The sequence below is a fragment of the Lutzomyia longipalpis genome, chromosome 4 (genome assembly GCF_024334085.1).
Source record: "Lutzomyia longipalpis isolate SR_M1_2022 chromosome 4, ASM2433408v1".
In the NCBI taxonomy this organism is placed as follows: Eukaryota; Metazoa; Arthropoda; class Insecta; order Diptera; family Psychodidae; genus Lutzomyia; species Lutzomyia longipalpis.
In genome coordinates, this window is record NC_074710.1 from 17,249,039 (window position 1) to 17,263,319 (window position 14,281).

General features: G+C 35.0%; 1 protein-coding gene across 3 annotated transcripts in view; it reads left to right on the forward strand.

The window, feature by feature from the left end:
* The window catches only part of LOC129795307 (KH domain-containing, RNA-binding, signal transduction-associated protein 2), a 71,255-nt gene that overhangs the window by 56,344 nt on the left and 630 nt on the right, over positions 1 to 14,281 (forward strand). For all 3 annotated transcript variants that reach the window (XM_055836453.1, XM_055836450.1, XM_055836451.1), the window contains exon 7: positions 13,027 to 13,510. In XM_055836453.1, coding sequence (XP_055692428.1) covers positions 13,027 to 13,510 — 484 coding nt within the window. The remainder of the gene's footprint in view (positions 1 to 13,026; positions 13,511 to 14,281) is intronic.

Below are 14,281 nucleotides of genomic sequence, written 5' to 3' on the forward strand. Positions count from 1 at the left end.
AATCATGGGAAAATTAATATGTGCTATGCATGCGTATAGCCCCACCCCCCATACAAACTCCCCCAACTTTGGCATGCACGGCAACGTGAAAATGAACATATGTAAGTTGCAGGTGAAAAGAGCTCAACAGGGGTGAATTTACACCCACACCACTCAATGTATGTGCATTAAATGAACCTCACGCCCTTTTTGGAAAAGTTCCTCTCATATGTGACCTTATCTCTCTTCCCACACCCGTACGCGAAGTAAAAGATAAATTATTAATTTTCACGTATACATGCACTACAAAAAGCACTTAATATTAATTTCTCAAAACCCCTCCCGCCCACCATTTAACCGTAAACTGAGTAAGAGAAACTTTCATGGATGTGCTTGCAGAGAAAACCTCAAGTATACGTGTCTCACAATGTGCACCCAACGCATCTCTTATGATGTACTTAAATATATGCTTTATGTATCTACCCTATCCCTCATTTCTCTGTGGGTGTTTAGACAGAGAGATTTTCCGAGAAATTTAGTTATGAAACACCCTTAAAAATCTATTTGTGAAATTATTATGAAATAAGATTATTAAAGAATTGGAAAAGATATTCTTGACTAATTGAATTGGTGAAAAATTGCAACTTCATAGAGATTATTTTTGGCATTGGTTGAGTCTTGTGGAACTACCAAGTTTGAAGCCGAGGATTGTTGTAAAGTTACAATCTGTAAAACCAAAAAATCGACATATTTTTTGATACTAGATTCATTGCACGAAAACTTATTTTGATAGTTTGAATAAGTTGAATGTTATTCAGTTGAAAGAGGTGTGTTTATGTTTACAAGTTGATATTATTTTTTTTATTTTTTAATTGATTCATTTTGCGATCTTTTCTTCGGTTGGTTTTTACTCAAGTATTTTTTTTTTTAATTTGACTGAAATATTCAGTTAAAGTGCCTTCAATCATTTAATAATTTCAATGGTTTTTTTTACTGAACACTCTTTAGAAAAAATTGCTTTAAATTTCTAAAGTAATCAGTCACGATCTTTCACCATTTGAATTGGTCGAAACGACCGAAATCCTTTAGTAAAATTGACAAAATAATTAAAAATCATATTTTGCGAGTGCTTCATCCATTTGAATTGGTCAAAACGGCCGAAGTACTTCAAAGCATGTCGTTTCGATCAATTCAAATGCTTAAACACTCGCGCAATGTGATTTAACTGAATTATTGTGTCAATTTTACTGAAGGATTTCGGTTGTTTTGAGCGATTCAATGGGTGGAAGATTGCGACTGTACTTCAATAATTTAAATCAATTTTTTCTAAAGAGTAAATTACAAAAGTATTCAGTTTTTCTTCATTGATTACATTCAGTGCTTATAACCTATCAGTATAGTATCAACTAAAGTATTTTTAGGGTTGATAAATATTTAAGCACCTAATATGTGAACGTGTACGATGGTAAACGAAACAAGAACTTTTGCGGTTTAGAGAGATGCATTTAATTAACAAGATTTTACATTAAAATCCTCTTAGTATTATACCATTTTTCTTTTTCTCTCTAAAAAGCAATTTTCCACCCAATTCACCCTTCATAATAATGTAGTATAAGACACAAAGCCGTGAGTTAGATATAAAACCAATCTCAGCGGAGGAAAGAAAATTAATACGATGGAAAGAAGAATGCAAAAGAAATTGATATGAGGGAATAGGTATGAATAAATGGGGGAAAAAGAGTGAAGAAATAAGAATTTAGGCTTATCGTGAAGCGAAGTATGTGTATGATAGATTGATGTTGGAGGAGATAGCACCTCGTTCATAATATCATAACAATAGACGAATTGTTTTATTTGTTCAACCACCGACTCCGTAGCGGCCAATTTTTCATATTAACAGACTCCAAGATAATTCCTTTCCCCCCCATCAGAGCCATATTATGACGAGATTTATGTGCTCTCCACACATACGTTGGGGGAGAGTCCATTTCTCTCTCATTCACCTCCCCCAATTTATTGAATCTATCATTACACTCAGGACAGAAGGAGAATGGAAAGGAATATTATTCCGAATGGCTTCCACTTGAGTCACATCAGCCATTTATCTATCTCCTAACGTTGTATGTAACGTTAAGGAGGTAACATAAAGTTAAATCAGTAAGATTAAATGATTTGCAACTAACTTCAGATTGACGCCCATTAAGTTAAATGGGAATGTGTATTAGTATAAATTTTATAACCTCACTTATTTGCCAACTAAGGACATCTCTTTTTTGGGGGATGGGTGGGTATTGATGCGTTATTTATTGAAATAATTATTTTGGTTTCTTTGAATTTCATTAAAACTAGTAATAGTTGATTAAAATCTATCTTTTTGACTATTTCAATCAGTTAAAATTCTTTTTTTTTTAATTCTAAATGAATTCTCTGCATTTCAACTGAATTATTTTTAAAGATATAAGATTAAAAGTTACAGGAATCAAATCCAGAAATATTCACAAATTATTTAAATACCAGTCAAAGGAACAGTAGTTACGTTATTGTTTAAAAGAATGCAAAATTTTGTTAGATATTTTTTCTAGCTGATCACAATAATTATTTCACCGTGTTGAAATCTTTAAAATAAAATATGTACATTTTTTCCACAATTTTTTACAGAATTGTAAGCTTCGATGAAACTTTTACGTGAATATAGCTTCTCTGGCAGAAATTTATTCAATCCCACAATACGGCATACTCGAACCGTTTTAACCTACATTCATCCCATGTTTACACGGTAATTCTTTCTCCTATATTAAACCTATATATTTCAGCTTTTCTAGCCATTTAGTTTAGCCCACTTTTCACAGTGTGAAATATTTGGTCAGGCCCCAGCAATAGCCAATTCGGAGCATTAGCTAATCCATTTTCAATGTAATACCATTATAAAGTTAAGTGGTTTAAAACTGACGAATTCCGCAGTAGGATTCATACATCAGTTTGGGGGTGTTTCCTACCACCTACCCCCATTGTGTGTACCTCCGCAAAAATACTATATATATGCACGAGTGCTCACCCCAATGTAGAATTGAATTTATGTATGGAAATGGCACACAATTCCACTCTGACATAAATCTATTCATTATTTGCCCCGGAATGGTTTATAAACCACCCCCAAATTGGGGTACGTCTGTACGCCCTCCTCTCTACCCCCCATTCAATATCTATCTCCATGGCCATCATTATCGCAGGAGATAGATATGAGAGAGAGAGAGAGAATAATCTCAATTTGCGCGCCAGAAATAGCATTAGATGTGTATGTGTGTTAAATGTAAAAGATTGGAATGGAAAATGAAATTAATGGTAGCCAATAAGTATTACCCGGTGGGGCCATTTGTTTTTCCATCCCCCACACCTTAAAGGCAAAAAAACCTCAACTCTATATGCTCGTGCTATGCTTATGCTATAGTTCCTCCGCATGATGAAGTATTGAGTGCCAGTGATTTAGGTGAAATTTCCATTTCATTCGCATCTCGGCGCCCCCGCACCCGTATTATCATGTGCGGGGGAAGCATTTATTAATGTTCCGGAGGTTTGCTCGATGAAGAGCTCAAGTACGTGTTTGAATCCTCCGTGAAATTGATCATTCGCCCCTCACTTTGCTAGGTAGGAGTTGGACCTAAATATTTCCCTCTGCTGCTATTTCGTCTTTTTTTTTCCTTGAAAATCCACCCACCACCACCCCCCAGAAAAAGGGAAATCAAGTAAAACGTATAAATCACACAACTATTGGTGGAAATTCCTTTTGGGGAAAAGGTGTGAGAGCACTTTATAGGATTTTATCACGAAGATATTCATCAGTAAAAGAAAATTGATGAATTTACTAAACTGTGTGTGTGAGAGATATTGGGATGATGAAGTGAAGTTTATATGAAAAAAAAAGATAAGAAAATTCTGCAGAGGAAATTTTCATAGAATTCAATTCAAATATTTCCAAGAAATTCTAATCAAGAAGTTTTTTTATTGGCAAGAAAGTGTTGTAATTAAAAGAGCTAGATCGGCTAAAATTCGAAAGGTAGATTTGAATTTCTATTGCTTTATTATCTTATTTTGACTGATTTAATAAGTCAAAAGCCTTAATTTTATAAATTTATTTCTGTTTATGCTGCTAAAATTAATAACTGATTGAAAAAATTATTTTTCTCTTACATATTTCATTCGGCTAAATTTATCAATAACTGATTAACATTATTGGTCCTTTTAATTTATTAAATCTGTGAATTTTTTCAAAAATAACAGTCATCCTCTTGAATTAATTCATTTAACAAAAATTAATTATTTGGTCATATTTTGCGTCAAAATATCCTTGAAATCGTTGAATATTTCAGAAATTTCAATGATTTGAGATACGATGCTGTTACAACCCGCGAATTTTATTTACTTATTATTGATCTAAAGATGAAAATTTTGATTTACCTGGATTATCTTCTTGTAGAATTTTCAAATTATTATGTGTATTTTTTTTTAAAACTCTCCTCACGTTCTCAAGTAAAATCAAAATTCTAAAAGTTTCATTCAAAGAAAAAAGTTTTGAGATCAATACGTTTGGAGATAATAAGAGCACGTATTTTGCTACCACATAAATATTTTGCAGTTTTACGGGGAAAACTTTCATTGTAAGTAATACAAAGGAAACCTCTACATAATCAAATTTTTCTTTGATTTTTCACTTTGAACGTAAAACTAAAGATATTTTTGCAATCGTTAGGGCATAAATTCCTCCCTCGTACCTCAACTTCATTCCCTTCCTCCCCCACAACAGGCATGTTACCTTTAGTACGTGTTCAGTACGGTTTTCAATTAAATTATAAATATTCCACCCCAACAAATTTGCTTTTCAATTAAAATCATAACTTTTAATTGGCCGCCGTGCGTTGAATTACAATACAAAAAAATATAAAACATTTCGATGCCATAAAAAATGCATAGAGTCGTCAAAAGGGAAAATATCATATATTCATGTGAATATATTTCACCATTTATGCTGTACAGGTATTTATTTCATACACGGAATGAATGAATGCTGAAAAAAAATCAATGGGAATGCATTAAAAGTTCACAAAACTCTGCAAGGATTCTTGTTTTCTTTGCTCAGTTCGCTTTTTCTTTTTGCTAAAAAGCTACACAGAATCCCCTTTGCAAAAGATCTCTGTGAAGACATCCTCTTGACTTCAAGTTGCTTTTCCCAGGGCGCAAGGAGGAAGGTGGTGCAAAAAAACACAGAGCAAAGGGGGTTGAAGGAAGTCTGTTGCATTTGTGGAAATTCACACTTTGTTGGAATATAAATTGAAACACGCCGTCGTCACGTTCTTCATATGAGAGAAAAGCGAGATATTCCTTTTGCCATCCAAGAGAGGAATACACCTACATAGCAAGAAATGGTTGGGGGTGGAAATGTCAAGATGGAGTCAATACCTTCAGTATTGTCTCATTGAATTTTATATCGCGTTTCATATTGTAAATAGTTGTGATGCTGCGTATGTAATGTAGTCCTTTTGGGATATGAATCATGGAACACAATTTAAAAAATAATTTAGTGGAACTGCAGAGAATTAAGATGGTGCAGAGAATTCATTCAGAATTTGAGAAAAGAGGATTTTAACTGAATGAAATAGTAAAAAAAAATAGAATCTAATTAATCATTAAGGAGTTTTTGATGAATATATTGTGGTCAAAAGAGTAGAAGAAATCAGTTGTAAAGAAAAGGATTTTTTTTTACAGAATGAAATCATAAAAAATATTTGAATTCGTAATGAATTAGTTAAATAAAAAGATTTTTGTACCGAACAGATCGTCCTTTGATACTTTGTTACCAATTAAAAAGAAGATTTTAGTTGATTCAAACACAGGTTTGTTGTTTTTTACAAAATGATTATTAAGAGTGAAAATTGATGTTTTTTCTTTAATTTTCTCTCTTATTTTAAAAGAAAATATTTAATCAAGAATAACATGAGAAAGGTAAAGAAGACATTATCTTGTTTAACTCCTCAACATTCATACATTCTCACATTCCACCATCATCAATTGAATCCCCCATTGTTGCTTCTAACAGGAAAATTCAAACTGTAGTGGTATTATATGCTCAAATGTCCGTTTGGATAAATATGTTGACTGATGCTTCAGAAATTGCACTTCAATTGCACACTCGTTGTGGTCCAAAATCAATATTTTAGTTAAATAGAGTGGTTTGGGGGATGTTTTTATTTTATATTGAGAAAATGAGAAAAGGGGCGTGGGGGCTGTCGCTGTGAGCACAAAACCAACAACTTAATCAATGAATATGCAACATTAATGGATCCCATCAACTTCTCTCGGCCAATGGGTCTTATGTATACGCTGCTTTACGCAACATAAATGTAATGTACATAAATTTATGTGGTGTACCACACACACTTAAAACGAACCCCTATTATGCTGTGAAAAACCCTCCCCATAAAGGCGTCGGGTTGGGCTGGAAGGAACATCAGGAGGGGGTGGAGGGTGGTATTTTCGGTGGGTGAATTTAATGATAATTTTTATCGTTGACGATGTCTTCATTCGCAGCATTATATTGTTGTTTGCATTATTTAAATCAGACAAATACCCACCCACGCATCTCTTCTCGCAGTCCTTTTGTGTTTCAAAACTTTTGCGCCGGAAATTTTCACTCAAAACGATACATTCCACCCTCACCCTTCTCTTCCAAAAATTACTCGTGCAGTATTTAAGTGGGAGGGGGGAAAAGAGAGAGCTTAGAGCTTTAGCGTATAGAGTAAATGAGGGACAATTGTAATCGTCGGAAAAACCGACTACCTCAGATCGGGCTCAAACTTGGTATGAGCACGTTTCAGACAACCCACATTCCAAAAATGGTGGTGGAAAATTTTTGATCCGGCCGGCCTGCCGTCCTGCCGTCCTGCCGTCCGGGACTCTAATCTTTGCCTTATATCTCGAGAACGGTGAGAGATAGAGCCTTCAGGTTTGAAGTTTTCTATAGAAATGTGGGTGTAAAATTTCATTTTTTTGCATTTTCAAAATCCAAGATGGCCGCCATCCGCCATTTTGAAATACTGTCAACCAGTTTCCTTATAGCTAGAGGTCTGAAACTTTAGTATGTTGTAGTGCTCAGTGAGATGTTTTCATCGATAACTCATACTTCAAAATCGGTCAAGCGGTTAAGCAAATATGGCGGTCTAAAGCAAAAAGTGTTTTTTCGATATAACTCGAGAACGGCTTGACCGATTTTGACCGTCTTGGTATCAAATGAAAGGTTTCAAGAAGCTCTACAACTGTCTAAAACATTCCTAGTTCCAAAAATATCCGCAAGAGGCGCTAAAATCAAAAACAAAAATTGCCTAACTTTAAAGGGCAATATCTCCGAATCCCCATCATCGATTTCTTTTAAATTTTGATATGTTGTAGCCTAAGTCAATATCTTTCACCAGTCCGAAAATGAAGAAAATCTATGTCGCCGTTTAGAAGATATAGCCATTTGAAAAATTCTTGAATTTGAAAAGTTGTAAGAGCCATATCTCCTGAACCGCTTGCCCGATTTTGCTCATCTTGGTATTAAATTAAAGGTTTTGCAATTCTCTACAACTTTCTAGAACATCAGAAACCTCTAGAACCATTTCTTGAGGACAAAAAGTGCAAAAAACTGTTTTGGTGAAACAAAAAACCGCCATTTTTGTTCTAGATGTGACTTTGAAAATTATTGAAATTTATGTCAATTTATAGCCTATTTTAATACCTTTCCAAAACTAGTCAAGAATTTTCTATAGGTCTTATAGAACTTCAGATATGAGCATTTTTATCTTTCATATTGATGAATTTCATAAAAAAAATCAACTTTGCCTACTAATCCTACTTACAAATTAAATTACAACGCATAGACTGACCCATCCGCGTTGTGGTATACCAACTCTAATAACTGGACGCGTTATGAATGACTTTACATAGGAAACATCGTGGAGCTTTTCCGGTGTTTTTCCTTCTTTCTTTTTTTTGCAACCAAACGGAGGGAATAAAATGAAAGAAGGGATTGTCGCGAGTTGATTCTCTGCAAGCAGTTAAATTTCAATGTAACACGATTTTTTTTTTATCTTTTTGATGGTCTTTCTTTAGCAGTAATGAAAACATTATGCTTCCTCTGCGTGGCTTTTCAGCACAAAATACCACCATCTGTCTACTTCACTTTTTGGGGTTGTCGCCCCGGTTCTTTTTATGCGGGATGATGATTTTTTTTGTATTAGAAAGCTTTCCAAAGTTTTGGGTGAGAGCTTTCAAGCCACGATGATCTCTACAAAAACTGCGCAGATTTACTTCTTCGCGCTTAATTCAAACTAAATTCACTTTACAAGCTAATTTTTGGGTTAAATTAGAACTATTTAATCACCCAGTAAGCAGTTGATTGAGCCAACAAATACTCAATAATGTTTGAGTCAATAAGATTCATCAATCATTGATTTATGATTAATAAAACAATTATTGAATCAATTTTAATGATCAATTTGAGAGTATAAATTGATAAATCTCGTCAATTTTGATTGCTCAATATTTGACTCTATATGCAGATATACATGATTCAATAATATTGATATAAGTCGCTGGGCCTTATTTAGCGACCAAGATATCCTTTAAATTCGCTTAAAATCTTGAAATTTCAGTACTTTTTTCTATGATTTCAAGAAGCGAATTTCAATGGTTTCTTGGTCGCTTAATGAGGCACATTGAGTCAATTTTAGCTCACTCAATTTTTGATCATAAATTCATCAATTTATTGTTCTTCAATTGCTTGGCCAATTTTTACTCAATCATCGGTCAATCACACAATTTTCAGGCAATTTTTGGTTTTTTTGGTCATTATTTTGGGTTGTAAGCTACCACCAAGAAATCCTTGAAATCGTTGAAAGGAATTGATGGCGGAATGTATGAAGGATGATCCTCTATCGCAGAACAATTTTAACCCATTCCATCTTGTAGAGGATCAAAAAACATTGAAGAATCGCGAGAGAAACTCCCCAAAATCCACTGGGATCACATCGAAAAGTGCAAATAAAAATTGCAAAAAAATTCAAATATTGCGACGCCATTCGACGTTTTTTTCCCTATAAATAATGTTTCAAAAGTTTTCTGTAGACTTGTCGCTCATTTTCTGTAGAGTTTTTTCTAGTCAAAATAAATGTTTATTTTTTCGTTTCTGGAGTGATTTCTACATCTGAATCTGTGAAATCTTCTGCTCCTTGGAAGTCTGTGCATCTAATGATACTCTCAAAGCACTGAGAAAACAAACTAATTGCGAGTTTATTGCTGTGAATAATTTCATGAGACTTCCGGATGTCTTGACATTGCAGCCTCCTCGAGAGTGGATGCAACAAGGAGGAGGACATGGAATTTCTGTTTACTACCCATTGATTCAATTTCAATGTGCCGGAGCAAATCTTTCGCTTCCGGAAGTCCCAATTTCTACAGCAAAACCTCGTGGGCATTCTGCAGAAAAGAACTCTGAGAGGCAAAATGAGAGTTGAGAATCACTTTTGTCAGCTCCAGGAAGTCATTGCTCTTGGGAAAGATGTATGGGAAGACGGTGATGAAGATTTTGTGGACTTCCTCAGTGTTACAATCCGCGGAAGGAGACTTTCCGGAGGAATCCCAGAATAGCTTTGAGGGCAGTTAGTTCTGCGACTCTCAGAAATGTCTTCCGTGCTGGTCATGATTTGCTTGATGACTCCGTCGAATGTTTCCGGATACTGACTACTAAACTGATTTCTACATCTGAATCAGGTATATTGCGCTGGATGGGATTCAACTCGGTAAGATTTGCTTAAATTCTCACTGCCAAAAAGGCCCAAAAAAATATAAAAATTATTTGTTTTGATTTGCAAGGGGCTGGTTCTATCAACCTCCCTCAGCTTCATTTCGCTGTGGATCACTTGATTCAGATGTAGAAATCACTCCAGAAACGAAAAAATAAACATTTATTTTGACTAGAAAAAAACTCTACAGAAAATGAGCGACAAGTCTACAGAAAACTTTTGAAACATTTTTTATAGGGAAAAAAACGTCGAATGGCGTCGCAATATTTGAATTTTTTTGCAATTTTTATTTGCACTTTTCGATGTGATCCCAGTGGATTTTGGGGAGTTTCTCTCGCGATTCTTCAATGTTTTTTGATCCTCTACAAGATGGAATGGGTTAAAATTGTTCTGCGATAGAGGATCATCCTTCATACATTCCGCCATCAATTCCTTTCAAAGATTTATTGGTCTTATCTTATTAAAACTTGGATGATCGATGTTTCTAACCTCAAAAGTTTGATCTTCATTTTCTCTCAAAAGAAAATGTTTTTCTAAGTTTTCTTTCGACGATTTTGAAGTTATGAAACTTTCCTATACACAGATGTAAAATTTATCACGAAATATTAAGTAAATTTTAACTCTGTGCCGATTGAAAAAAGTCGATTTAGCAACTTTGGCCAGCAAAATCCTCCAAGAGTTAAGAAACAAAATTCACAGACCTAACTTTCTGAAACATAAAATTCGAAAACAAGTCCATCCTAAATTAAAATCTTTTTTAATCAATTTGATTTATTACAAATTAATAAATAATTATCTATCAATATGATTGATCAAAAGTTGACCATCTATGCATACCTACATTGACTCGCAATATTGAGATCAATGAAAGATCAATTTTTGGCCAAATTTGTTTACTGGGAGTTTGGGGCAACAACAAATGAAAGGGGTTCAAATGGAATTTGCATATTGATTGCCAAAAGGTGTTTGGGTGGAGTATTGGATCAATGAACCGTCCACATTCATCAGGACAAATGCTAATGTTGCGGAATGAAGGTTCCTCTCTACTATCCACCTACCCTATGTTATGTGTACATACATATTGCAATTTGTGTGCTTCGGGGTGTGCAATGACAAACCCCTCAATTTATACAGCACACACACATACACAGACACCCCCTCAGGCTTTCCTCTCATCACCCCTCTCCCCGCAAACAGAGGTCATGCAAATTTCCACCCGGAAGGTATACTCTTTGCGTTCCACGATGCTCTCATACATACCAATTTACATACGTGTGTGCACTACGTATTGTACATAAAGAGGTCTCATCATCGGTACCGCATCATACATACATAAGCCACATATGTACATTTATATCTAAATAGCATAGTTTTGCATATTTATGCCGAATTGACCTACTTATATTAACTTCATCGTCACCCACACACGAGGGAGGGTAGGTTGAGGTACTTCTCCATCTATCCCTGCGAGCGAGGGCCTGGGGGGGGATGTATTCGCAAGGAGTGCTTCTGTGTGAACTGGCACACATCGCACAAGAAAAGGAAATCCTTCCACGTTCCTCATTCGCGCCAAATGTGCTTTGAATTTCTTCCGTCATCGTCTTTTTGCATTTTGTAAGATTAAAACATACGTTGTGTGAGACAATTTTGCCCCTTTAATGTATTATTAAATTATTATCAGCATCAACGTATATCCTTCTCATATGTAGGTGAAGATTTAACAAAGATCTGAGAGAATAATCGCATTAAATTATTAAAAGGAAGACTATTTCTCTTTGAGGAATTCTTTAACATGACTACCCAATTCAGTGATAAAGAAGAACTTAAAATCTTGATTTTTAAAATAATCAAGACAAACCAAGATTTGGTATTCTACGGGGTCTTGATGAACTGCAGAATACAAAAGAAAAAAAATCCAAATATTTCCAATTATTCCATTATTTTTAGGAATATTTTTTCTATTCTTTCATGTCTTTGACTTAAATAACATCTAAATATTTGAATAATTTTAATTTAGATAAAAATCTCCGTATATGTTTTCATACCTGTAACCATAAAGAGCACCATCTACCTACAAAAACATTGTCTCTCTATGTATAAACTCATCAGCAACATAAAATTAAATTTAAAACAAATAAGCATAATTTTGCATAATATTTAAAATTGAAACATGTTTGTTTTCCATTGGATGGCACTCACTTTGAAATGCAAATTAAACTTCCACAGAGCGAGGAAAAGATTTTCCTTTCGTGCTCTTTTCATTGGATATTCCTTTTGAGGATTTTCAACAATGATTAACCCTACGCCCCCACCCCATGCCCCTTAAAAAAGTCTCTGAATTCACAGACAAAAATCCCTCTGGGGCATACAAAATGCACTTTTGCCATGTAAGGTAAATATACACTACCCGCGAAAAGTTTTCGAGCAAGGCTAAAATGGAATATTTTTGAAGACAAACGGCTGTGGTTAACCGATTTTTAAAAATTTACCAGTTTTAGAAAGGTACATTTCTCACCTTTTCAAAACTGGTAAATTTTTGAAAATCGGTCAATCCGTTTTTTCTTGGCAGCTATTTAGGTAAACCTAGGTGGAAGATACTTTTTTCAACATTTCACAACTTTTCACTTTGACCTCTTGTATCTCAGCCGCTAGTGCATCGATTTTGATGAATAGAGTATCGTTAGAAACGTAATTTAATTTCCTTTCCAAAACTGGTAAATTTTTAAAAATCGGTTGACCAGAACCAGAGATATACCCACTTGAAATTTGTCTTCTATAATACCCCATTTTTGCTTGCCTGGAAACTTTTCGCGGGTAATGTATATCTCATAGTGTTGCGGGGGTGGAAATAAATTCAGCAAAAGTTGTCCAAAATGCGACAAAGCATGGAAAAAGGAGGAGATTTCGGAGCTTTTGCAACAAATAGCCCCAAGTTGTGAGTACACACACAGGGTTGGGGGGGGGGGGAACATGTCGTAGTATGGAGGACATGAAGGTGGAAACTTTACTGGCCACAGTGATTGTGCTGTAGCATGTGCAGAACTTCCACAAAATATCTCTTTTTTTTTTGTGTGAAAAATAAACTTTTAGTGTGATAATTTTTGGGGAATTTTGGTGGCAAAAAAAAGAGAAAAATAAATACAAAAATGTTGCACCTGTGCAGGATTAAAAAAAAAAAGAAATATATTGTTGAAATTGATGAATTTTGTTGCAGGATTATCACGATGATATCCGACAGGAACAAATGTGGGAGATGCAGGCCTTAAGCTCATCACAGAATCAAAGCCAGGAAATTAGTAACGCATCTACGCACAGTAACAGCACGACAGACCTCCTGGTGGGTGGTGAAGCGGAACTCAATGGGACAAGCGAATGCTGCACATCCGGCGGTGCCAATGGTGTGGTGACGTCGATGGCCGCTGTTACGTCAGCCACCCTCCCCGCGGCGCCGAGTAGTTCAATTCTTATGATTAGTGGCACAAATGGGGAGCTGGAAGTGGCAAATGCCCTCACACCTCATCAACCCAGCCCAGCTGTTGTCAATGATCTCGTCGCGGCGGCTGCAGCTGCCGGCGGTACTGTCATTCCCGCCACCGTGTCGGCTCTCACGCCCAACAACTCCATTCTAACGATAGCCCCCGGGGAGACAATCATGGACACGCATCCGGCGCTTCGGGTTGTTAAGGCTGTTAACATTGGTGAGTGATTTTATTGCATTGTGTGGCCGTTGTTGCATCATACACTGAACTATCTATGTTTATGCAATTTCTATTCCATTTTTTTTTTACGTTTTTCTTTAAATTGCAACACAATTGACAATTGATTGAGTCAACAAATGCTCAATTATGATTGAATCAATCCGATTGATCAAGAATTGCTAAATAATTGGGCAATTAGTTGAGACAGATCAAGTAATGAAATCCAATATAATTGACAATAAATTGAGAGAAATATGGGAACAATTTGATTGTCAATTAATTAGTCAATTAATTGCGACTATAATCAGAGAGCTTTGATCAATGATTGAGCAAATAATGACGAAATGTTGTTCTTAAATTTTTTGTGTTACTCATTTGATTAAATTAATTATTTAAGTCGAACAAATTATCCCTTTTTATTGATTAAAACGAATTTTTCACCTAAAATTCTGATTTAAACAATTTAAAAAATGTTGACATTTCGGACAATTTTCGTGCTTCTTCAGGGCGTTTAAATGATTGGAATTTTAACAATTTTTAGCCCACAATAAACTGAATGAGACTTGACTGAGCCGATTTAACTCAATTTTTATATCTCTAAATCATTACAAATTATCCAAAATTGAGTCAATTTTGAACTGCACAGAAGGCCAATTAATGTCAAACTGATTGATTGACAATGATCAATCACATAAAATCAAATTAATCGTCAATAGCAAATTTATATTTATGACCTGAATTGTTTATTGAATGAATTTATGCTAAATTAAT